The sequence below is a fragment of the Oryctolagus cuniculus genome, chromosome 8 (assembly GCF_051225735.1).
Source record: "Oryctolagus cuniculus isolate XC-2025 breed Fujian yellow rabbit chromosome 8, ASM5122573v1, whole genome shotgun sequence".
NCBI lineage: Eukaryota > Metazoa > Chordata > Mammalia > Lagomorpha > Leporidae > Oryctolagus > Oryctolagus cuniculus.
Genome location: NC_142874.1, coordinates 50,648,392 through 50,675,233, shown reverse-complemented (window position 1 = coordinate 50,675,233; position 26,842 = coordinate 50,648,392). Strand labels below are relative to the sequence as shown.

Genomic DNA, 26,842 nt, shown 5'->3' with positions numbered 1-26,842 from the left:
TATCAGTTTCCCAACACGTTAACCACAATATTTAAGTAAACGCCTCATTTCTTGATTTCATTTGAACATGTTCATTGACATCATACTTCATAGCATATGACATTTTGTTCTTATCATCCATAATGACGTTACATTCAATTTTGTGAAAGCCCAGAAGGTCATTACACACACACATACACACACACACACACACAGGCAAGAATGATGAGTTGTATGTTAGAGGAAAGCTATGTAACTATCCATAAAAATCTTAACTTAAATCAGCTAAAATATATGGATGTTCTCATAATCCTGTATGAAGTTATAGACTGCTAATACTGGCACATTGGCGTGGTTTGGATCCCAGGGTTCATACGGACTTGATCTTTAAATAGGTTTTACTTTTTGGTTACTGAGCCTTGGGTGGGCGGAAGTTTGGAAGAGTCCATGGCTGACCTCCTGACAGCAACAGGAAAGCCCACTGATGGTTTATGCATCATCCATTCCACCTGAGACCTAGTTAGTGAAGAACAGGGACCCACCGTATCATCAGGGTCCCCAGAAAACATTTGTTCATTTGTTCATTTATTCAGGTAGCAGAAACCGTGCATACCTTTTAGCCACCAACTTCTTGCCTGCTGTACACTACGTTAAGCACTTAGATCAAGGAGGAATAAGACAGGGTCTCGCAAGAGCAAAGAACTGACTGGTGTGTTAGAGGCAGCACAGTGGTGGAGTCTGGCACAAGGTGCAGCAGGCACCCTGGAGCAGTCGGCGACAGTGGAGCCAGATCACCCAGAAAGGAGGGTGTGGCCAGCATTCCTTTGCACCACAGTCCACTTACTCCAAGTGGAAAAGATAAGTTTCTGATGTTTTGGAAATTTTGTAATCTGTGGGAGGAAAAAAAAATCTTGAAAATGTCATTTCTAACCATTATCTTAATGGCTATGTAAGATGTCTTTATGGGAATATGTCATAATTCATGTACACAATTCCCGGCTGTGACCAACTATCCTCACTTGCCCAGGACTGAGAGGTTTCCCAGGATGTGGGCTTTTCAGTGCTAACACTGGGACAGTCCTGGGAAAACTGGGAGCTTTGGTTGTTCTGCCTTCTGTTGAATAATTAGTTTGTTTCAGACATTTACTATCAGAAACAACATTGTGTGGAATATTTTGGGACCTATGTACTTGGCTGTATTTTGCATTATTTCCTTAGGTGAAATTACTAGAAATGGACTAATAGCTCAATAACTATGAGCACATTTGGAGTGCATGATAATGCTCATACCTCTTTTTTGTTTTGTTTTTTAACTTTTATTTAATAAATATAAATTTCCAAAGTACAATGTTTGGATTATAGCGGCTTTTTCCCCCCATAACCACCCTCCCACCCACAACCATCCCATCTTCCACTCCCTCTCCCATCCCATTCTTCATCAAGATTCATTTTCAATTATCTTTATATACAGATCAACTTTGTATATACTAAGTAAAGATTTCAACAGACTGCACCCACAAAGACACATAAAGTATAAAGTACTGTTTGAGTAGTAGTTTTACTGTTAATTCGCATAGTACAACACATCAAAGACAGAGATCCTACATGGCTTATGCCTCTTGATTTTTTGCAGTAGTCAGCTAAACTGGGAGGAGTCTGCCTGGACATTTGCATCACCACTGCCTCCAGAGGTTCTTAGGGAGATACACACAAGGCAGAGCCAGGTACTTGTTCTTCACTAGTGCAACTCCCATTCCAAGTCTCTTAACAGACTGTATTGCATATAAACTCCAACTGTCATTTGTCTAGGACAGAATCAAGCCAAAAACTTATCTGAAAAGTTGGAGTAGGGACAGGCATTGTGACCCAGTGGTTAATGCACCGTTTGGCATGCCTGCAACCCATAGGAGTACCAGGAGTGAGTTCCACCTCCACTTCGGGTCCAGCTTCCTGCTGATGCGCATCCTGGGGGGCAGCAGATGATGGCCCAAGTACTTGGGGTTCCTGCCACCCATGTGGGAGACCTGGATAGAATCCCTGCTCCTGGCTTCGGCCTGGCCCAGCCCTGGTTGTTGTGGACATTTGGGGAGTGAGCCAGTGAATACACATCTCCTTCTCTCTGTCCCTGCTCCCCTCCTTCCCTCCCCTTCCCCTCCTCCTCCCCCCTGTTTTCTCTCTCTCTCTGCCTTTCAAATAAATAAATAAATCTTTAATAAATAAAATAAGTAGACTGCTCACATCCTCACCTGAGCTCACTGACTCTTTGTATGTGGTACTAGGAAAAGGATCCAAATAACCCAAGGCAGGTGGGCTTCCTTGTCAGTGCACCTGGAGCTACACTGCCTCCAAGGCCTCCGTCCTACTCATACAGAACTCTGCGTGCTTATTTTATTTATTCCCAGCTAGGCTCCTGCATCTCTCCAGCCTCTCCTGGTTAGGGTTGGGAAGACTGAAAAATCCCCAGAGTTAGGGTAGCCCCAACAATTGGGAATATGATGGAAAAAAATGAAATAGTATTTACAAGTGAAAACCTACGTGAGCTGTCATGAGGTGATCCACTCTCCTGTGGAGCTTCAATAACTGAATTTCCCTGGTTGGGGTCTAGGTCAGCCCAGTCGCATACCAAGCTGTTGCCTATGGTAGGCAGTATTAAAGTGAAGTCCTGTTTCAGGGGTCCGTGACGTGAGCCATGGGAGTCCTGGGAACCTGGAACTGGGTACATTATTCCTTAGGTGCCTTTTTCTGAGAAAAAGTTACACTAATTTATCATATCCTCAGAGCAGTTCCATAACCCAGAAGAGGCTTTAGGTTATGTCGCGTTATGTTAAATAGGAAGGAGTTTTTGTTATTGCTCTTCTTTTTGTTTATTCTGTACTTATGCCCAGTTTTTAGCAGATTTCAACAAGCAAATTACATACATTACTGATAATTCAGAATTCTCTTAATTTTCCAGTTACTATATCTGAGTTAAATTTAATTTTTTTGCTCTTATAGAATTGCTTGATATCCATCTAACTTGTTTTCATCCAGGCTATGTATGTAAACTCTTACATTGAAAAGCTTTAACGGTTGAAAGCCTCCATCTAGGCATTGTTCTGCATTATTTTTGGTGTGTTCTTTTGTTTATATTACTAAGCTAAAGTTAGCACAGATAGTACAAGGCTAGAAAATGGTGACAATGGTTGGAAAACAGGAAATTTTAGGCTTGTGTGTGTTTGGAACAGATGATCATAACGATAGAGCCACTGCAGTGGAAACTTCCACCGAGCCTGTTTTTTCCTTATTTTGCTCTATGAGAAAAGATGGGGCTTCCTGGAAAACAACTCAAGTAGTTTAAAGCGAATGGTTTTCTTTTGTCCCAGCTTCATGGTTAATTTGTTTTTCTTTATTATATTTACTCTATTACTAATAATAAGAGCACGTAATATTTTTAACAGGTAAAGTAATTCCCAAAGTAGTTACTTTAGATGTTTAAGTATCAGAATATATTACCACTAATTTACATGGCTTTAAAAGAAAATTAAAACAATATGAATATTGTAACTATTGGACTTTAAGGGAAGGGAGGGAAAAATGTACTGCTTGGTTTATGATGTTCCCAGCTTTCCTTGCTTGTTTGTTTTTAACCCCCTGAGTTCCAGTCTGTAAAGCAAAGTCACTATGCTTTATTTGTCTAAGCCATTTCCTGAGCAAGCCTCCTTCCAGATGTATCCCGGAATTCTATATTTAAAAAAAAAAGGAGACATCCACTCACTAATTGCAGAGTAATAAGAAAGTGATGTTTCCATAAATTTTTTGTAGTTTTATTTTATGCATATCATTCCTGATTTTTTAATATTGATAACTTTCTTTTGTAGGGCATTTCTAGGCATAAACTCTTTTACCTTCGTGTAATTTATTTGTTTGTTAATTAATTAATTAATTTGCCAGACAAAGGGACAGACAGGTAGACAGAGTTCCCATCTGCTAGTTCACTCCCCGGTTGCCTGGAATGTCTGGGGCTGGGCCAAGGCCAAAGCTGGGAGCCAGCAGCTGGAATCTCTGTGCAGGTGTCCCACATGAGCTGTCACCACTGACTCCAGGGGTCCGAGTTAGCTGGAAGCTGGCATCAGGAGCCACAGCAGGGAATCAACTCAGGTACTGCAGTGAGGGATGCAAGTGTCTTAACCTCTAGGTTAAATACCTGCTCCACAGAAGTCTCTCTTGGGTATTATAAGCAAATAAACTTTTGTTAATCGGCTACTTAGGTGATCAGTGCTGAGTGCTCCAAAGAGCAAGTGCAAATTCCTTAATGGGAAAGTTGAGGAATGCTTTAAAATGGTCTAGAGCGGCATCCCATATGGGTTCCAGTTCAAGTCCCGGCTGCTCCACTTCCAATCCAGCTCTCTGCTATGGCCTGGGAAAGCAGAGGAAGATGGTTCATGTCCTTGGACCCCTGCACCTGTGGGAGTCCCAGAAGGAGCTCCTGTTTCCAGGCTTCAGTCTAGCCTAACTCTGGCTGTTACGGCCATTTGGAGAGTGAAACAACAGATGGAAGATTCTCCTCTCTCTCTCTCTTTCTCTCTCTCTTCCCACCCTTCCTCCCTCTCTCTCTCCTTTTCTCTGTGTATCTCTGCCTTTCAAATAAATGGATCAATTTTTTTTTTTAAAAAAAGAAAGGTCTAGAACCAGGTCTTAAAGGATGAGTAGGAGCTCATTGGGTAAGAGAGATGAGGTATTTCAGAGCACAAATAAAACAAAGCATAAAACATAGAGGAGTAAAGGAGCCATTCTGGTGAAAGACTGGAGAGGCGAGACAGGTAGGTGTGGTTTGGAAGAACCTTGTCTGGTACTTTGACACAATGTTAGTCTTCTTCTTTGAGATCTTTTTCATTGTAGTTCAGTGGCTTTCTGTGATCATTCTGATTAGTAACCAACTTTAAGGACCTCATCAAGCCTTTGTGTGTCTATAACATGGGAAGCACTGCTGCGGAAATAAAAACAAAAATCAAGGAATGGCTTCAGCTTTCAAGGGGCTGCTGTCTAGTTGGTAAAATAATGTATTAGCATTCGGAGAGTTTGGAAATGTAAAATAACTGCCTGTTCCAATGTCTTCCTCCTCAGCAGTGCAGGAGACATTAGTAGCAGATTGATTGTCAGGGGTGTCGAGGGCAGAGGGGAAAGGTTGAAAAACATCTTGAAGAATGAACGGGATTTGAAATCAGTTCAAAGACAGTTCCAAGTGGGATAAATATTATGGACAAAATAGGGCGATGTTGGGGCAGACGCTTGGCCTAGTGGTAAAGACGCATGCCACACGAGAGTACCCGAGTTCAGTTCCCGGGGACTGGTTTCTGCCTCCAGCTTCCTGCCGATGTGGACCCTGAGCAGTGATGGCTCAGGTAGTTGGGTTCCTGTTACCATGTGGAGGACATGGATGAAGTTCCTGCCTCCCAGTCTCACTGTTGCAAGCATTTGGGGAATAAACCAGCAGGTGGGAGATCTCCTGTCTCTGCCTCTCCAACAAAAAAATAATAATTAAATAATTTTTTTACAAATGAGAAGGCATAGACAGAGCAGATAATATTAACAAATAAAGAATTAGGAACTTGAAAGGACCCTTTTTTAAAAAAATCTATTTTTAAGTAGCAGTTCTGTGCACTGGTTGGATTTAGAGTTCTTAATCTTAATGGTATGTTAGAATCACCTGTTGAACTTTTTTAAAAAAGATTTATTTTATTTATTTGAAAGGGCAGAGTTAGAAAGAGGGAGAGAGAGAGAGATCTTCCATCCACTAGTTTTCTCCCCAAAATGGGTGCAATGGCAGGGGCTGGGCCAGGCTGAAGCCAAGAGCCAGAAGCTTCATCTGGGTCCCTCATGTGGGTGCAGGGGTCCAAGAACTTGGGCCATCTTTTGCTGCCTTCCCAGGCACATTGGCAGGGATCAGAAGTGGAGCATCCAGGACTTATTGGCATCTGTATGGAATGCCAGCATCGCAGGCGGTGGCTTAACCCGTTATGCCATAACACCAGCCCCACCAGTTGAACATTTAAAGCTATCTGGGCTTGACTACCCCCTCCCATGGGATCTATAGGTATTTCTTTCCTTTTTATTTGAAAGAGAGAGACAGAGACAGAGAGAGAGATCTTCCATCCCTAGTTCAGTCCCCAAATACCTACAACAGCCTAGACTGAGCCAGACTGAAAACAGGAGCTGGGAACTCAATCCAGGTCTCCCACAAGGGTGGCAGGGACCCAACTAGTTGAGCTATCACCCACTGCCTCCCAGGATGCACTGATCCGATGGCAGAAGCCAGGTACATATCCTGGTCTCCCATGGGGTGCAGGGCCCAAGCACTTGGGCCATCCTCCACTGCACTCCCTGGCCACAGCAGAGAGCTGGCCTGGAAGAGGGGCAACCGGGACAGAATCCGGCGCCCAGAGCAGGACTAGAACCTGGTGTGCCGGTGCCGCAAGGCGGAGGATTAGCCTAGTGAGCCGAGGCCCTGGCCCCCTGCAGTTTCTTATCACTATGCACATACCTCTACCCTGTTTGTGTGTGATCAGACTAACTTAAGACCTAGCTTCAGTATGATAGGTTTGTCCTCAGAATAATGCATCCGGTTTTCTTAAGTACAGAAGGTACTTTATGAAGTTCTTTCAATGTGAAGTTTATAAATCTCATATCTGCAGTTTTTAAAACAAATTGATTTACTGTTTCTACACTTCTCCCCATGCCTGATAGTGCTTGAATGGGCTGACCGGATGGCAGTCATGTCATTATCCCCGTAATGCAGGGACAGTGTGAGAACTTTCACGATTTTATCCTTGCCCAAATGAGTTTCGACTGCACGTTCAGCAGACATTGACGGAGGATGTACTTGGAGTGAGGCAGTGGGAAAAGAAAGATGAAAAAAAAAAAAAAAGACTCTAGCTCTCAAAAAATTCAGATGTAGGGGTGTCAGTCATGTAACTGGGAACAAAGCAGAAACTAAGAGCTCAGAGCCAGCTCAACGATGGTGGCCAGAGGGGGCTGAGTTGAATCCAGGGGTTAGATCTTGTGCCTCCAGGGTTACACACGTCAGGTGCAGTGGTAGGAGAGAGCAGAGTGTTAGGGGGACTGCAAGCTTTCCCAGGTGGGTGGAAGACAAAGAGGCAAGAAGCAAGGATGGAAAAATTAGGGGTAGTGGGTGGGAGATTGCTGGAGGACCAAAGACTTTGTAGCAAGTAGACAATCACCGGGCCTAGGGAATCAAGGTATAGTACTTTTATGCTACTTCAAAGTGTAGATTTGCTAATGACATCATGTTGCTACATCATTTATTCGACTTAAAATGAGAGTGACTTAAATTGCACATAAAATATGACAACAAAGTAAGTTTCTACCCAGCCCTTCTCAGCTGTTCAGACTTCTTGCAGATTTCATCTTCATTACCTCCTTGTGATGGAAATCTAATAGTTGAGATGGCTTTTCACGTGAATTTTGCGTAAAACTGCTTTGCGTATTCGGTTTTGAAGATTTCTAGAAAATGTGTCCTTTTTGTTACTGCTCTGCAAGGATTGGCAAAGGCAGGGTGCAGCTTTCTCTGGGGCTACCAAGGCAGCAAGGATAAAAATAGGACGAACTTTAAGAATCCCAGATATTTTCAGATAACAAAGACTGACTTATATGGGCCCGTTTTGTGCTCTGACAAAACATAGAGAAGCTTTTGTGCTGTGATTAGCAAGGGTGCTGATGTCAGTTCTCTTGTCGAGCACCAAGCTTTATTCTGTGGCTACACTGTGCTTTGTACCACAATCCAGAGAACCTTTGTATCTGCCTTATTAAAGTGTGTACTTTATGTAATTGCTTTTGTTTTCCATTTTAATCTGTGCCAGATTCAATGAGAGTGACTCATTTTGTGACTGAGACAAACATTCACATTTGGACCATGTTAAAAATAAATAAATAAGTGGCAGGTGCCACTTGGCGAAAGTCTGTACTTCAATGCTGTCATTTCCTGCTGTAAGGGTTCACGTCTTGTACCATGTCTACTCAGCCTGTGATTGCTGGCCCGGGGTATCTAGTGCACCTCGATTCATTGCTACTCATTTCTTAGTTGTTTTCATTTCTAAGGGGATTTTGAATTTTAACAGTGTGATTTTCAATAGGAAAGCAAAGGAATAGATGGAGGAAGCCACAGGCAACCAGAATACAAAGAGTGACACATAAGCTGTTTTGTCATTTCCCCAAGGTGTTTGATACATGTGTATTTTATTTTATCCTGTGGATGTTTACTAGCAGAACTCTTTAAGTGAAAATGTTTTAAAAAGTACTCCTTTTCATGTGGCTCATATATCGAATCTACTATTCTCATAACTTCTACAACATACTCTTAGAAGGGTATTTATTTATGGTACAAATATTTCTGAGAGGTACTGTGCTTTGCATTGTGTATGTAATGGCAAATACAGCAGACATGGTCGCTGTCTTCTTGGGCTATTCGATCTAGTTTAGGGCATTGGAAGCTAAACAAATGAACGCAAGGAAAAATTGAATTGCAAAAAAAGAAAAGTCAGTATGTTGGTAACAGGGCCACTACTTTACCTTGCAGGTGGATAGGTTGAGGTGGTCAGGAAGAGAAAGCCTAATGATTAGAGAGGGCCAGGCCGAAGAGCATAATGGATGTCTAGCAGGTGCAAAGTCTCCAGCAGGAACTGTATTATCAGAAGAGAGAAATGACAATTGGTAAAACTTATAAGAGAGGAAAGACAGAAAACTGTGTTTGAAAGACCACAGATGAACTATATATATAAGCATAGCAGTGAGGCACCGTTCAGTCTAGGGGCAGATGTCCCTCTGTCCTGCCCCGCGGCCCCTGAGAGCCTCACTACAGAGCAGGACAGGAATTGATGCCTATAATACTTAGCCTGAATCATTGGGGAATGGATGGATTATGTTCAATGAATTATGTAGTAAGGCGTTTTAAAAAGATTCTCATGCAAGGCATTAAAGTTTTAAAAAGTCATTTCTGTGTTTAAAGATGGAGCCCTCACTTATCTGGAAAAGTCACTTACCAAGAGGTGTGATTCCTTGATGGCCCTGGATACATTACCTGATACTCTATTTTCTTTTTCCTTTACTTTTTCATTACTTTTTCATCTTTACTGCCTGATGGGCAAACATCTGCAGAGGCACAATTGTACTAAGAAATGGTACTTATTTTTAAGAAAATAGATGCATATCAAATATATTTTTTTAAAGTTTTTTAAATTCATTTTTAGAGGGAGAGGGGGAGAGATCTGTTTTTCATCCACTGGTTCAGGCCCTGAGATGCCCACAAATGCCAGCACTGGACCAGGCCAAACCCAGGACACTGGAGTTTCATCTGGGTCTCCCCTGTGGGTACAGGGGCCCCAGGACTTGGGCCATTTTCCACTGCTTTCCCAGGTGCATTAGCAGGGAACTGGATTGGAAGTGGAGCAACTAGGACACAAACCCATAAGGGATGCCCCTACTGCAGGCAGTAGCTTTACCCACTACATCACAATGCCAGCCCCTGCCTTCTGGATTTTTAAATCCAGAAACCAGTACTAAATTTATGTAAATTTAATGCTTTATGACTTTTTGATACTATTTGAAACATCTTTGGAACTCTACCCTGCCTCCTCCTCACATTTTTTTGTGATTTTCTTGTTAAAGGATTGTGTTTTCCATAACAGAATGCCTGTCTATCGCAAAAGTTGTGCAGGTATTTTGCCAGGATTACTATGTTTGCACATTTTCATGTATGTTACCTATTACTTCACAATTAATAAAATCCTTGAGGGTGGCAATCATGAATTACATGTTTATGTTTCTTCCCACAAGTACCCAGCACAGTGTTTACAACATAATCAATAGCACATTGACTAACTCATTGATTTTTTAAAAATGTATTTATTTGAAAGGCAGAGTGACAGGGAGAGAGAGAAGCAGAGAGGGATCTTCTGTCCACTGGTTTACTCCCCAGTGCAATATCCAGGGTTGGGCCAGAACAAAGCAAGGAACCTGGACCTCCATCTGGGTCTCCCACATAGGTTGCAGGAACCCAAGGGCTTGGACCATCATCTGCTTCTGTGCAAAGTACATCAGCAGGAAGCTGGATTCGAAGCAGAAGAGCCAAGCATTCCAGCTGGCACTCTGCTATGAGGTGCAGGCATTGCAGGCAGCGGCTTAACCTACCGTGCTGCAACACCCACCCCTAATTTTCTTCTTAATGCAGCTAAATTTTCTTAAAATACTAAACCTCAAGTGATCACCCAAATGAATTGAGTATAGCTGTCCAAATTATTAAAGGCTGAACAGGCTGGTTTCTGGATCTCCTCAGGCCCTTTAGTTTTCACTTTGTGTACCTCTGCCTCAGGCCATTGTCATAAGCTTCCTGGCAGGTCCATCAGAGAACTATGATTCAAAATCAGTTCATGTCATAATTCCGTAGAAAATTTGGGGACAATAGAGACTACAAGTAAGCATGTGTTGGCGAAGTGTATGTAGATTTTAGCTGTCAGTCCTCTTTTCTCCATGTTCACATATATTTTCAGGATAAAATGAAGCCATTGCTAGTTGGCACAGATCTTCAATCAGGCACACCAAAGAAAGACAAAGTGCATCGCTTGCTTCTCATGTGCGAAGCCAGGAAAGCTTCTAAATCCATTTTCCCCTCAACCTTTCCCTGCCCCCACACCTAAAAACAAGAAATCTATAGCTTAGAAGTGGTAGAATCTTTATGAAGAAGCAACTTTTTGTACATTTTTATGGCATGATAACAAGGTGTGAGAAACCATGGCTTTTAGTAAAAATTGTGGTAAAATATACATAGCATAAAATTGACCAGGTTGAGGTATTGTTAAGTGCCTTCACATTGTTGTACAGCCATCAGCACCATCCGTCTCCTGAGCTTTTCCATCTTCCCCAACTGGAACTTTGTACCCAGGAAACACTAATTCTCCTTTCCTCCTCTCCCACAGCCCTTGACAACCATCATTCTGCTGTCTTTGTCTGAGTGCCTCATATTAAGTGGAAGTATACATCATTTGTCCTTTCGTGTCTGGCTTATTTTCACTTGGTGGGACATCCAACTTCATGCTTTTGCGTGTGGATATCCAGCTTTCTCAACACCATTTGTTGAAACCATTACTTTTTTTATATCTAGTGAAATCCATCCCTTCCTTGGCTTGTTGATTTGATATTATATAGTAGGAGATGTAATAGAAGATACTAAATATATGTACATTACTAAGTTAACTGAGGCCTGGATAAACTTCACTTTTGCTTTGGAAACAAAGCAAAAACATTGTGACTGTCTCTGGACAATGCATTTATCAAATCAGTTTTATAAATGTGCAGCTTCTTGAAAAATTTCAAATTAATGCTAAATGGATCTTTTTTTTTTTTTCTTTATTTCTAGGCATGGAAGAGGAGATGGTTTGTGTTACGCAGTGGCCGTTTAACTGGAGATCCGGATGTCTTGGAATATTACAAAAATGATCACGCCAAAAAGCCTATTCGTATTATTGATTTAAATTTATGTCAGCAAGTCGATGCTGGCTTGACATTTAACAAAAAGGAGTTTGAAAACAGCTACATTTTTGATATCAACACTATTGACCGGATTTTCTACTTGGTGGCAGACAGTGAGGAGGAGATGAATAAGTGGGTTCGTTGCATTTGTGACATCTGTGGGTTTAATCCTACAGAAGAAGGTAAGCTCAGGACTGTATTATTCCTCATAGGTTCTCCTTGTTTTTGATATATTTTGAAAAAGGCCATAAATTCTGTTATTAATTAAGTTATACAATGTAATAGTTTGCTTTATAATAGGAACTTGGTATTTGGAAAAAAGCAGTGAACCTTTTGATCCATTTGGGAAGAAACTTTTTACAGGTTTTAGAGGGAGAAACGTAGTCATTGTGGGGCAGTGTCTAAATTATTGCCCCAAGGAAGAAAATGGCAAGAAGACATAATTAAGAGCTTATTTAAGGGGGGGAGGGCGGTGCTGTGGAGCAGTGGGTAAGGCTGCCGCCTGTGGCACTGGTATCCCAAATGGGTTCTGGTTCCAGTCCTTGTAGCTCCACTTCTAATCCAGCTCCCTGCTAATGCTCCAGGGAAAGCAGATGATAGCCTAAGCGCTTGGGCCCCTGTACCTACATGAGAGACCCAAAAGCTCGATTCCTGGCTTCAGCCTGGCACAGCCCTGGCTGTTGTGGCCATTTAGGAAGTGAACCAGCAGATGGAAGATCTCTCTCTCTCTTTGTTTCTCCCTCCCTCCCTCTCTCTCTCTCTCTCTCTCTCTACCTTTCAAATAAATAAATGAATGTTTATAAAGAAAAAAAATAAGAGCTTTTTTTAGGGGTTGGTTGTGGTTTAGTGGGTAAAGCTGCCACAAATCCAGCTTCCAGGTTTGTGCCCTGGCTACTCCACTTCTGATCCAGCTTCCTGCTGGTGTCCTGGGAAGGGCTGCAGAATATGGCCCAAGTATTTGGGTCCCTGTACCCACACAGGAGACCCAGAAGAAGCTCCTGGCTTCAGCCTGTCTCAGCCCTGGCCATTGTGGAGACTGAACCAGCAAGTGGAAAGTTTCACTCTCTCAGTCTCTCCCTCTCTCTCTACCTCTTACTTTCAAATAAATAAATACAATTTTTTTAAAAAAAGAGCTTCTTGAATTCCAAGATAAGTATTAAGGTGAGCCAAATAACACCCCTGATTAATTAATTTTTTACCTTAAAAACAGCATTTTATGTGATTCAACCCAATTCCTTAGGTCTTAATTCTTTTAAAAACTACATTACATTATGAAATTATAAAATAACCAAGGTGAGAAACAATCACAAACCACAATGAAAAATTATCAAGCAAATGGTTTATGTAACACAAGTCCTAAAAGGAGCTTGGAGAAAGATCCTCTCAGGTACCTTTATGTACTGTTTTTTTTTTTTTAAAGATTTATTTTATTTATTTGAGAAGCAGAGTTACAGAGAGAGAAAGAGACAGAGATAGAGGTCTTCCATCCGCTGATTCTCTCCCCAAATGGCATCAACAGCCGGAGCTGGGCCTACTGTTAAGCCAGGAACCAGGAGCTTCCTCCAGGTCTCCCACACGTAATGCAGGGGCCCAGGTACTTGGGCCATCTCCCACTGCTCCTCCAGGCCATAAGCAGAGAGCTGAGTCAAAGAACAGCCGGGACACAAACCAGTGCCCACATAGGATGCTGGCACCGCAGGTGGAGGCTTAGCCTGCTACACCACAGTGCCAGCCCCTGCCTGACTGCTTTCTGCCTGTTCTCTTCTATATTCCTCTTGAATCACTCAGAACCCGTGCAGGGGACTCCCATACAAATTTAGGTGTGTAGAGCCAAGAATTGGAAAGGTGAACTAAGTAAGGTCTCTGTCCTTTGTCTTCGTAGTTAGAAAATCATTCCCCCTTATCCACAGAATGTGTGCCAAGACCCCTCCAGTGGATGCCTGAGACCATAGATTATACTGATTCCTATCTATATTATGTTTTTTGAATACATACCTACCTGTGATGGTTTGATTTGTCAATTAGACATGATAAGAGATTAACAATAATAACTATTAGAACAATGATGGCAACATGCTGGAATAGAACTGCCAGCATCCATTCTGTTGTACTTCGGGGCCACTTGTAAGCAAAATAAGGCTAACTTGAGCATGAACACTATGATGTCACAGTCAATCTGGCTCTGAGATGGCTGCTAAGTGACTAACGGGTGAGTAGGATATACAGCACAGGTGCACCAGACAAAGGGGTGATTCAGTTCCCCAGCCAGATGGCACAAGATTTCATCTGAATACACAGAATGACACATAGCCTAAAACTTATGTACTGTTTCCTTCTGGAATCTTCCATTTAACGAAAGGTAGTTACAGGGAGAGAGCAGTATCTTCTATCTGCTGGTTCACTCCCCAAATGGCCACATGGCTGGGGCTACACCAAGCTGAAGCCAGGAGCCAGGTTTCCATCCAGGTCTCTCGTGTGGGTACAGGGCCCCAAGTACCTGAGCCATTTTGTTCTGCCTTCCCAGGTGCATCTGCAGGGAGCTAGAATATAAGCAGAGCAGCTGGGACTCAAACCTGCCCTCCCATGTGGAATGCAGGTGCCCCAGGCAGCAGCTTAACCCACTGTGCCACAACACCGGTCCCTCAGATAGCACTGGATGGCAGGTAACTGACACCTGGATAAGGGGAGACCACCATACTCACATTTAGAAGTATACGTTTTCAGATGTGTACATTGATGTGTGCTAGAGATTTCTTGAAGAGTGGAAAAATTGTATTAATAGTCGTCATCAAGATTTGGATTGGAGAAGCAGTACTCATCTCTCAATAAGCCCAGGTCAGCATGCTGCTTCCTGTCTGACCACTCAGCAGCCCTGGAGAAGGAGCCTTGCTGGGCTGGGGCTAGCCCAGTGAGGGAAACCCCATAGAGAGACCATCTTGAAAACCCCATGAGCAGCAGTGAGAGAGAGGGAAGAAAGCACCCAGTTCCTCTGGGGGTAGGGTTGGGCTGATATTGAACTTGAGAGCCTCTGCAAAGCCCTCGTGATTTAAAAATTCATCCAGTTGTTTCACAGGGGGAATTGAGGCCGTAATTGTTTTTTGTGAAGTTACTAAACAGAGTACGTGGGCATGCAGGTGCTATTCTAACTTTGGTTAAACTCCTTTCCTTTCCTGTCTGCATTGACAGTCCATGTTTGCGCGGTGGAGAGTTTACAGTCACAGATGAGGTGGCTCTCTTTTTAACGGTTATTTAACAACTAGTCTGTAAGGATGATTGTATTTCAACACCACATTAGTTTCATCATGTGATGGATTTTCAGTTAAAATAAATTTGTCATTTTCGACCCTTTTCAATGCTGCTGTTGTTCCTTTGCCTGCTGCCTTTCCAGTGCAGAATTTGTTTGGAGCACCAAAGGCTGACTTCTGTCTCCACTGGTTACCTGCATAGCCTGAGCAGTTCTGGACGGAGGAGGAGGCCGCTGTTCTCTTCTGTTTTCATAATCCTCCTAGCTCTATTTACCAAAGGGAATGAGATGCTGTCTTAGAAGATAGGCATTCTTCAGTCAAGGGATATGATTGTCTAATTTTTGAAAGCCCATTTCAGGAGGGAGTACAGTTGAGAAGCCCCCACATTAGAATCTCCAGTGCTCTCATGGATCAGTGTGAGGGACTCAAGACTTCACCAGGGATGAGGTGGAAATAGCAGAATTAGCACTACAAGAGGAGTCTGAAGAGGCCACTGAATTAGTTCAATCTCATGATTAAATGTTAAAGGATGAGGAGTTGCTTTTTATGGATAAGCAAATTAAAAGAAAAAAGACTCTCCAGTGTGCAAGAATCTGCGGTTAACTTTGCAGGTTGTACAGCTCAGAGTTTGTTCTCTTTGGCCACTCAGAAGGAAGGAGTGTTATCACCCAGGAGCTTGATGAGCACCGAGGAGTCATCTCTGGGAAGAGAAAGGCTTTAGGAAATTGATTCATAAGTTCTCCAAGTTACATGAATTTGCTCAGACTCGGCTCGGCCGTGGGCATTCACTCAACAAATACATATGACAGAGACAAATGGTAAACATGACAGACATGGAATTGAGCTTGTAGCTTCCTTCATGTAAGGAACAATCCAAAAAAATTCATTGAAGTTGTTGCTAAGTTTAAGTGTAAAGCTGTTGCTAAGTGTAAGTGTGTGTTTGTGTATATAGGTAGTATTTGTGTATATATAGTGTATATGTGTGTGTATATATAGTGTGTATGTGTGTTTATATTTGTGTGTAAATAGTATGTATATAGTGTGTGTACATTGTATGTATGTGTGTATATAGTGTGTATGTGTGTGTAGTGTGTGTGTATAGTATATGCATATGTACTGTGTGTATAGTGTATGTATGTGTTTATATAGTGTGTGTATGTGCGTCTGCGTATATAGTGTATATATGTGTATGTATATATAGTGTGTATGTGTGTGTGCATCTGTGTATATAGTGTGTATATATGTATAATGTGTATGTATGTGTATAGTGTGTGTATCTATAGTGTGTGTATAGTGTGCATGTGCATCTGTGTATATAGTGTGTGGGTATGTATGTATAGTGTATATATATAGTGTGTGTGTATATAGTGTGTATGTGTGTATATATAGTGTGTATGTGCGTCTGTGCATATAGTATGTATGTATAAATATAGTATATATGTGTGTGTATCTTTGTATATAGTGTATGTATACTGTGTATGTATGTGTATATAGTGTGTGTATATATAGTGTGTATGTGCATCTGTGTATATAGTGTGTGTATATAATATGTGTATATAGTGTGTATGTGTATATATAGTGTATGTGTGTATATAGTGTGTGTATATATATCATTTGTGGATGTGTGTATATCATTTGTGGATATGTGTGTGTAGTGTGTATGTGCATATATATAGTGTGTACATATGTGTCTATATAGTGTGTATGTGTGTGTATATACAGTGTGTATACATCATTTGTGGATGTGTGTATATATGGTGTGTGTATGCATGTGTATATATAGTGTGTTTGTGTGTGTATAGTAATACTGTGGAAGTGTGTGAATACAGTTCTCATCCTCACAGAGCTGACAGTCTATGGGACAGACAATCCAGGAGTTACAACACTAGTTAACAAGTGCTTTGTTACAGAAAAAAGAGATAATCTCAGATGGCAAAAATGCCTGATTTAGTCTTAAAAGGGGCTGGGAAAAAGCAGGTAGTTTTAAATGGCTTTGTGACGACTGACTATAACTGATCATTACCGAGAACTTTGTTTTGTTCTTAAACAGAACGTTGGCATTTATTTTAAAAGGCAGAATCAGTCAGTCACAGCAAATGTTTGTTTTCACTTTATACATCTTCAACCAGTATGGGGAGGGGTGACTTAATAGCTACAGTGGCCTTTGTGGTGGCAGAACTCCCAAGCTCTTATAAAACCGATTGTATTATGAGTATATTTGAACTGAGTGAAACTCTTATTTTGTAAACTTTTATTTTCACAATGTACAAGGTGTGTAAGTGGATGTTGTAAGAAAACTCACAGTATGATTAATCAAGCTTGATACATGTAGTCCGCTAGTTGGCTACCAAAACAGCTATGCCAAACAGATCACTTGTATCTGTTTATTATAACAAGCCCCTGAAGACTTTAATTGGCAACAGTCTCTACAGTTCGTTCATGAGCTATATCTAAATGCAGCTGAATTATTTTTTTAATTCCATGGTTTAGATTTTTCACAACTTCATCCTAGCTGTCTCCCCAAATTATCGCAGTTAGCAATGTCTCAATATACTGTATTGGAATATATAGTGATTTTCTTGGAATAAGTCAGTGAAAGATACAGAATTCTTCATTGAGTAATATCATGGCGCCTACAAATATTTTGTTGTTCTCTGCAGTTTTGGTTTTTGCTGCAAAGTGGCAAAACTGCAAAAAGGCTTTAAAATCAGCCCCCATGTTTCCTTAGGCATTTGTAGTAGCTGACGTTGCGAAAAACAAAACAAAACAAAACAAAAATTCACCCACTTGAAGATGTGTGTGAAATTCTAAACAGCAGACAACTGCGGTTATCTTTTATAATCATAGCCCTAACATTAAATGTGACAAGGTAAGTATCAAAATATCTTTGTTCCCTACCTGTTTTATATTGCCGTGTTTACACCTAGACCTCACCCCAGCCTCTTCATAATAGTGTTTTTGTTTTTGCCTGTATCTGTTCCCTGAGCCCTGTGCTCTTCCCACTTGAGAGAGCTGAGTGTGCTCCCGCTCCTGGCTGAAAGCTGGCTAACATCATGAGATGATTTTTTTCACTCTGCTTAAGTTTCAGGCTCAGTGTGGGGAGGAATGGACTGTGCTCTGAGAAAATAAGTATCCCCCATCCCTGTGAGAATAACTAATTTTCCCCTGAAAACAAAAGGAAAGGGGAAAAATCTGACCTGTGTTTTGATTCCAGGAACCTCTCAAAATATCGTTCCCATGTTATTTCCGCTGCCCCAGGTGACCACTGCTATTATTGAATACGCAGAATGCTGGCAGGCTCTGTCTGTTTTTAAATTCGAGCTCATTGAGCTGTGTGTGGTTCCTATGAATGCTTTCCTTTCGTAGATGAGAGGGTAGAAACTAATTTCTTTTGTTTTTCTTGGAAATGTGCAGATTTATTTCTGTGTCTGCAGCACCGAGGTGGAAGCCGTTTAATCTGCTGAGCAAGTGGTGAGCAGCAGAGCCCAGGGCCTGCACAAGGCTCCCCAGCTTTGCGTAGAGGCTCCTGGTCTAGCTGCAGGATGCACCAGTAGAAAGTTACCTCCCAGTTACTTCTTTCAAAATGCCCAGATTTTAGTGCCTTAATTTAAAAAAAAAAAATAAGTCTCAGTTTGATGTTCTTTTCTTTTGTAAAGAAGTAAATTAGCACATAAGAGTATACATACATTTCCATTCCTGTAAAGCAGTCTTTTTTAATTGGGGACTTCTCTGTTAACTTTTTATTTTTTTAATTGAGGTGTAACTTACTCCTGTGAAAGGCACAAATTCCAGATGTGACTGCTCCTCTGGTTAACAAATGGCCCATTTGTGCCCCCTACAAGGTTTTCTCAGGACTCGCCGCAGTAAAACCCCTATCCAAATTGTAGCCTCTTTCTGTGTGTGTGCTTCCATCACCATAGATTTGTTTTGCCTATTCTTGAACTTAACAGAAATGGAAACATTGAATGTGGCTGCTTTTTTCCAATATTAGATTTGTGTGATTGGTCCATGTTGTAGCATATAACCATTCTTCATCCTTGGTGGCATTCCATTGTGTGACTATGTCACAAATTACAAATCTCTTCAAATATTGATGGACATGTGGGTTATTTCCAGTTTTCAGATAGTAGGAGGTACTTCAGAAAGTTCATGGAATTGAAAGGTTTTTTTTTTTTCCTTAATATGCCCTTCCCGTGAACTTTTAAAGCACCATTGTACGGATACAGCTGAGGTGAACATTTTCGTGTATATATTTTGATGAACATAAACACCTAGTTTTTGGGCTGTACAGTGTGAGTGGAATTGCTGTGTCAAGGACCATATATATATTTATATGCAGCTTTTGTAGATTTAGCTCTCCAAAGTCATACCGATTAGTTTCCTTCCCATGGTGTATGAGAGCTTCAGTTACTCCATATTCTCATCATTTGGTATTGTCACTTACTAATTTTAGCCTCTCTAATGTGTGTGTAGTAGTGTCTGGTGGCTTTGATTTGCTGTTTTCTTGAGGACCAGTTCAGCTGGAGAGTAGATTTGCTCGTTTTTCCTTTGTGTTTTTATTACACATTTTCAGGCCATTTCCTCTGAGATCTTTTTTTTTTATTTTTAAATTTATGTTTAGGGAATACAAATTTCATAAGTACAATTTTAGGAATATAGTTATCCTTCCCACCGTACCCTTCCTCCCACTCCCATCCCTCCTCCTCCCTCTCCCATTCCCAGTCCCATACTTCATTAAGATTCATTTTCAATTAACTTTGTACACAAAAGACCAACTCTATACTGAGTAAAGATTTCAACAATTTGCACACAATATACACACACAAACTGTTTGAAAACTAGTTTTACAGTTAACTCATAATACAGCTTTTGAGGACAAAGGTCCTGCATTAGGAGTTACTGCACAGTGACTCCTGTTAATTTAACAATTAACATTCTTATATATGATATCAGTGACCACCTGAAGCTCTTGACATGAGCTGCCTAGGCTAGGGAAGTCTTTTGAGTCCACAAAGCAAAGTGGAAGTTCTCTCCTCCCTTTAGAGAAGAGCACATCCTTCTTTGATGGCCACTTCTTTCTGCTGGGATCTCACTCACAGAGCTCCTTCATATAGAACATTTTTTGCCACCGTGTCTTGGCTTTCCATGCCTGAAATGCTCTCATGGGCTTTTCAGCCAGACCAAGAAGCCTTAAGGGCTGATTCTGAGGTCAGAGTATTACTTAAAGCGATTGCCATTCTATGAGTCTGCTGTGCGGACTGCTTCCCATGTTGGAACATGCTCTCCTTTTTAACTCTATCTGTTATTATTACCAGGCACTTGATCCTATTTATATGATCACTTTAAGACTTAATCCCATCTATATTTTCACTTTAACACTTAATATGTCCTCTGAATCCTGATTCATTGAGTCTTCTGTGGTATGATCTAGGCATATATTTCTAGAATACTCCTTAGGTGATTCGGATGCCATCGCACCTCTGGATAAGAATTATGGCATTCGTCAGCATTGCCTGAGGGTCTGCTTTAAAGTCTTCAGGAATGCGTTCACAACCTTTTAAGGAGATTGCCAAGGCACATAAGGAGATAGTTTTTCTGCTTAGAACACACAGACTGTGATGCAACAAGAGTCTTTAATAGTTGTTGAAATCAGTTGCAGAAACTACAGTTCACTTCACTGAAAATCTCAGCCACTGCTGTTTCTTGTTTGTAGCCATTTGTTAGATTTACCTTTATAAAATGTTATTCCATTTGAAAAATGATGTCTTCAGAAGTGAGGACATGGTTATGCTAGTGTTAATGACAGCACTTACTCTCAGTAGACTGTTACTTGCTAAACTAAACATGGATCTGTTCAAAATGCTTCTCTTTAAAGAGAAGGGAAATTTTACAACACACCAGGTAAGTCAGTTATCAATAGAAATGGTAATCTTGAACTATTTACTTTCAATTATGAACATGAAGATGAAACTTTTTACCACAGAAGCCAAAATATATTCAATCAGCATAGGTAGCCTGTCTTCAGAGAAAAAAATCTCTGCCAGTCTTCTGCCAATAGCATGGGCAACTGTGGGGAGCAACTGGGAGCAACTCGGACTAGACTAAGTTACTGGAATTAAGACTTATTCTATGCATCTGCTTTCCCACAATATGGCGCTGAGAAGGGAAACAGCTTCTACACAGCTGCCTCCAGTTCAACCAATAAACTGTGGGACCTGCTCCTGATTGGAGGAGAGCAGCGTACTCGGCGTGTGGGTAGCAGAGTTGGGATTGGTGGAAGAGGACTATAAAGGAGGAGAGAGACGGCATGCACCAGGAACATCTAAGGGGAACACCTGAGCAGCCCCCGAGAGAGCTGGCCGGCGGTGTGCCGCTCCCCCGCGGAAGTGGGGAATGTGGCAGGGGGAACCGCCCTTCCACGGAGGTGGAAGGGTCAGTAGCCAACCCGGGAAGAACCAGCAGCAAACCCGGGGAGGGCCGAGCAGACGAAAGAACAGCGCAGGGTCCTGTGTCGTTCCTCCACGAAGACGGGGAGCGACAGGCAACACCTTAGTTCTATATTTGCATGCTTAGGTACAGTGAGTTAGTGACTACAGATTTGGAAAACTTACCACCTTACTATGGATACAAAAGAGTAGCATGTGTCTCCTAGGGCTGGAGCCATTTCATTTTTCTTAAAAAGTGATTCTTTTGAATGGAAGCGTTGTCTAGGTAGGTACTGCAGCTTCCATGAAGGACACAAATACCAGGCTTTCTGGTGTTGAATAGTGTAAACCCATGTATCAGGCTGGGCATCACATGGGCCAGTCTTCCATTTGTGGATCTTCTCTTCACGGAAAGCTGTTCACCGAAAGGCTTTCCTTAGCAGTACTCATTAGCCTTTCAAGTAAATTTCAATTAGAAATTTGCTCCAGCACAGCTTATTAGAGCTTTAATGGGTGTTAAGTATATTCTTCATGTCCTCTGAATTAAGAGCTAAGGAATAACTTTACACACATAAGCGGACCCGACACCAATGTTTGGTTCTTAGAAAGTGAATACCCACATTAACTTAGATAGAGCAGAAAGTCAGAAACTCACACAAGGTGGAAAGCAAATGGTCTGCTCCAGTACTTGTAGAGGAGCAGTAGGTTACATCTCTTGATAAAGTACAACGAAATTTCTTTTTTTCAAGCCATGTGCTTAAGTTTGACCAGAAATTTTATGTTAGAGAATAATAATTACACAATGAAATATTTGTCTTAATATACATTACTGAGTATATGAAAGGTCTCCCTTCCATGGGAATGTTAATTTTTTGAAGATTTTATTTATTTATTTGAGAGGCAGAGTAACAGAGAGAGGGGGAGACAGAGGAAGGTTTTTGATCCTCTGGTTCACTCCCCGAACAGCTGCAACAGCTGGAGCTGGGCTGTCTAAAGCCAGGAACCAAGAACTTCTTCTAGGTCTCCCACATGGATGCAGGGGCCCAAACCCTTAGGCTATCCTTTGCTGTTTTCCCAGGCCAAGGCAGAGAGCTGGAATGGAAGAGGAGCAGCCAGGACTTGAACCAGGGTCCAAATGGGATGCCAGCACTGCAGGCAAAGGTTTAGCCCACTACACCACAGTGCCAGCCCCAGGCATGTGTATTAATGAAAAAACCTATGCAGAGATTTCAAAATTTTTTGCACCAAAGTAAACTGATCTTTTGATCCTATTTCCTATGAACTTTTTGAAGTATTCACATATGTTCCATCAAATAGGGTCAAATGCAGGTTAGTTGGCTTATTAAATTAATAGAAAGGGAGGATGAGCATTTGATGCATCAGTTTAGACCCGTCCTGGTATGCCCACATCCCATCTCAGAGTGCCTGGAATCATGTGTCAGCTCCACCTCTGATTCCAGCTGTCTGCTGATACATACCCTGGGAGGCAGCTGGTGATGGCTCAAGTATTTGTGTCTCTACCTGGATTGAGCAAGACCTGGATTGAGCTCCCTGTTCTGACTTTGGCCTGGTCCAACCCCAGCTCTTACAGGCATTTGAGGGAAGGGTGAACCAGTGGATGGAAGAGTACGTTCTCTCTGAGTGTCTCCATCTCTCTCACTTCTCCCTCTCGCCCTTTCTCTCTCTGTCTGCCTTTCCAACAAACTTTCTAAAGATTTAATCCCCAGAGAGGGGTAAAATGTCATTTCTAGCTTCTCTTTCTAGCTTCTAACTACCAAGAGAAGCTTCTCTTGGCAGTTAGAATAAATCATGCTTTTTGCTGTCTTCATGAATTAACTGTAATATTTATATATGTGCTATAGCAACATTCACTTAGCTCACTTTACAGCTCTTCTTCCTAGGCACAGACTGTATCCTAACTGTGAAGCTCGAATAGTAACACATTAATAAGACTTTTTAAGAATAGCAGTGTATCTCTAATCATGGGTCCCAATAACAAACAAGAATCAGAGCACCTGTGCTGATTATGCCTTACGTGTGGTAAATGCTGAAAAAAAAGTTTCATTCATGGGAGAAACTCACTGAGCATTTTCTCTGTGTGGTTTTAGAAGAGCTCAAAGCAAGGAGTCCAAATCTATAAGACCCATTCACCTGCATGTGCAGTTTGGGCTCTGCTTCTCAGAATTCTGCAAGCCTTACCAGATGCTAATTAATTGAAAACTGTTTTCAGTTTGAGAATTTTGCCTGAGTAAATAGGAGTTAATTTCCAAATTTTAATCTTTTAATTCCATTTTATGACAAGTCTTTAAAAGGGCTTATCTTGCAAAATAAATACCTATATTATGTCGAGTTAATTTTTCTTTCTTGTTTATGGAAGGTAAGAACAGAAAAATGAATTTTTAGCTATTTATACAATTTATTGCCATAACTTCAATGTTTACTCTTAGCACTTATAGTCACATTTATTAGGTATTGATTATAAAATGGTGTATACAGCATACCCCATGAAATGGGTGAGTTGCTGTTTCGGTTCAGTTGAAAATATTCAGAGATTTATTTATGGGGATTTCAAATGTCACAGATTAAATAGTATTCATAGTAAACCCTTAAAGAAGACATTAAGAAAAATATGTACTACATGGAGGAGAAAAAAACTAGCAGAAGGACCAGAAAGCAGTCAATGTATCACACAGGCTATATTCACAGTGGGTTTTATATACTACCTTCCTCTGAAGTAGAAACATGTTAGAATTGAATGATCTAGTTAAATTTTTAGTTCAACCAGTACAATAACAAGCTAAACACTAGAAATACATCACTGTATAAAGCCATATGAATTCTAATATTCTGTAACCCTAAAATAAATTTTGAAGATGATTGTTTTTATAGATCACACATTTCCTTTAATATTTTTTCTTTTTTTTTTTTTAAGATTTATTTATTTATTTGGAAATCAGAGTTACACAGAGAGAGAGAAAGGTCTTCCATCCATTGGTTCACTTCCCAGTTGGCTGCACCGGCAGGAGATGCGCCAATCCAAAACCAGGAGCCAGAAGCTTATTCCAGGTCTCCCACATGGGTGCAGGGGCCCAAGGACTTGGGCCATCTTCCACTGCTTTCCCAGGCCATAGCAGACAGCTTGATTGGAAGTGGAGCAGCCAAGTCTCGAACTGGCGCCCATATGGGATGCTGGCACTGCAGGCAGCAGCTTTACCTGCTATGCCACAGTGCCGGCCCCTCCTTTAATATTTTTTCTAAAATTGGTATCTATACACTAATAATTGAGCAGTTCATCTTAAGTGGGAGAAGAAAACCACCAAACCAAGCCATCACATCTGTCTGACCTTGTTTTATTAACATCAGTGCAGCCACCTAATTCTTAGCTTTCTGTTTCTTTCACTTGTGAATGATGAAAGTAGTTTTGCCCTCTATAGCTACAGGATCCTCAATTTTCTGAAAAGAGGCCTGGAATTCAAAGATTACTTAAAAAAAAGGGGGGGGGGGGGGCTTCATTCATAGTATGTGAAGATGTGTGAGGCAAGAGCTAGAGAAAAACTTGGATTATATTCCCTACCAAGCTTATGAAAGCAAAGACCTTCAAACAGCCATGGAAGGCAACCCCTACCATTACAATCAATACTGGCACACAATGGGGCTTAAAAGGGACTGGGGATAGGGAGGTGGAGTGGATGTGTGGTTCAGCATTTCACTACTTGAGATGCCCACCACCCATAATGGAATGTCTAGTTCAGCTCCTGGCTCCTCCATTTTTAGGTCCAGCTTCCAGCAAATGCTCACCCTGGGAGGCAACAGACAATGGCTCAAATACTTGTATCCCACTACCCACAAGGCAGACCCAGATTGAGGAGCCAGCTCCTGGCTTTGGCCTGGCCCTGCCCTGTCTGTTGAGCATTCGGGTTATGAATTAGTGGGTAGAAGACTTCTCTCTTTCCATCTTTCTGTCTCTCTCTCTCTGCCTTTCAGATAAAATGAAAATAAATAAATAAAAAGGAGAAGAGGAGACCATTCTACCACGTTGGTCCAACTAATGTACTGTCCTCAGGGTTTCAGTCTTGGGGGTTATTTTACTCATGTTAATTTCACTGTATGCGTATGTAATGTTTTGTTGTGAAAAATCTCAGTGTCAACCCAGCTTTTCCTGTTTGTTTATTTCAGGTTTGTGTATTCATGCAGTATATAAGCATTTGCCTCTCTCTGGGTTGCTCCCAGCCTTCCATTCAGTCCTAACTGGACTCATAGAGCGTTTTTCTTCTGCACCCTTAAAATTATACTTGGTTGCCTCAGTGCTGTCAACAGCATTTTACTTCTGGCTCTTCACCTTGTTTCCACATTACTTCATTCTGCACGAATCTGTGTTCTCAGAACATAGCTAAGCTTAGTACGCTACTTCTTCAGAAACCATGGAAGTGCTGCAGGCGAGTCCTTAAAGGGCAGATGGGGCTGTGAACTGAGGGACCAGGTGATGCCCTAATGCTTGGACTTCCCAGGGCACGACTAGAATGTGTTTTACTAGTCCAGAATTAAAACTATTTCTCCCTAGTCCATGGACACATGGAAAGACCAAAAAAAAAAAAAAAATTGGGTCAAGAGTTGACCTCAGTACTCAGAGAACCACGGGCCTGGGAATGGGTCTCCTCGAGAGGGTGGACTTGGCCTAGGAACACTTTGTTATAGAAAAATCTGTCCTGCTAAGGCTGCAGAACACCTTCATTCCTGTGGCCTGAACACTAAAGACTGCTCAAGACGAGGTTAACCATGTCGTTTTTAGAGCCACTGGAATGGTGAAAGACTCCTCTTAAATCTCTTTGACAAGAACCAGTTAGGTCCTGTATAAATGTTGCCATTTAGGCAGTATTTGTTTTAACTGACATTGTCATGGTTTACTCTGCTTTTTTTTTGTGTTGAACTAACTTGTCGCCACACTTTAAAGCAGCTTTGTTTTAAAAGTGAAAATGTGATAGACAGTGTCGGTTAAACGTTGGTGTTGCAGAGCCTGTGAAGCCGCCTGGCATCTCCCTACAAGCACCAGCTGATTTGCCTTTAGCTATAAACACGGCACCACCGTCCTCCCAGGTGGATTCGTCTGCTGCTCTACCTCCTTCCTATCAGCTGATCAGCCTTCCACCACCCCCGGAAACTCTTGGCATCCAGGAGGATCCCCAAGACTACCTCTTGCTAATCAACTGTCAAAGCAAGAAGCCTGAACCCACCAGGTAAATTGTGTGTGCTGTGCTTGTGTGCACTGTGCTTGTGTGCACCTCCCTTTAAGCCTGTTAACCCTCAACGTGAAGGTTTTGATGACCCATTGGTACAGGTGTACGTTTCAGGTGTGTAAGAGGGTTATGTTGCTGTACTAATGAGCCCTGATACTCAGATTTTTGCTGAAGAAACCCAGTGCTTGCCATTCTGGCAAAGAGAACAGTAGTGCCTGCAAGGCTGTCCTGGAAATCTGTCTACTCCGCCATAGTCTGTTACAGACTCACAGCATTACTTGCTTAACAGATGTCACTGACTTATAAATGGTGATCTTGCTCCATTTCTTATGTGATTGTAAACCAGCCAAGGGTCATCTTTTGTTTCTGAAGAAGGAGAGGAGTACCTACTACTAGAAGACTTTGAGAGCAAAACGATTCCATTGCAGTGAGTGTGTTG

At 41.6% G+C, this 26,842-nt stretch overlaps 1 protein-coding gene across 8 annotated transcripts in view; it reads left to right on the top strand.

Annotated features, from left to right (window-relative positions):
- GAB1 (GRB2 associated binding protein 1) overlaps nucleotides 1–26,842 on the top strand; it is a 131,864-nt gene that overhangs the window by 78,094 nt on the left and 26,928 nt on the right. For 4 of the 8 annotated variants that reach the window (XM_017347321.4, XM_017347320.4, XM_089302442.1 and 1 more), the window contains exons 2-4: nucleotides 11,387–11,681; nucleotides 26,181–26,403; nucleotides 26,750–26,830. In XM_017347321.4, the coding sequence (XP_017202810.2) occupies nucleotides 11,387–11,681; nucleotides 26,181–26,403; nucleotides 26,750–26,830 (599 nt within the window). The remainder of the gene's footprint in view (nucleotides 1–11,386; nucleotides 11,682–26,180; nucleotides 26,404–26,749; nucleotides 26,831–26,842) is intronic. The other 4 variants (XM_017347322.4, XM_002716934.5, XM_070047490.2 and 1 more) reach the window with 1 other exon arrangement.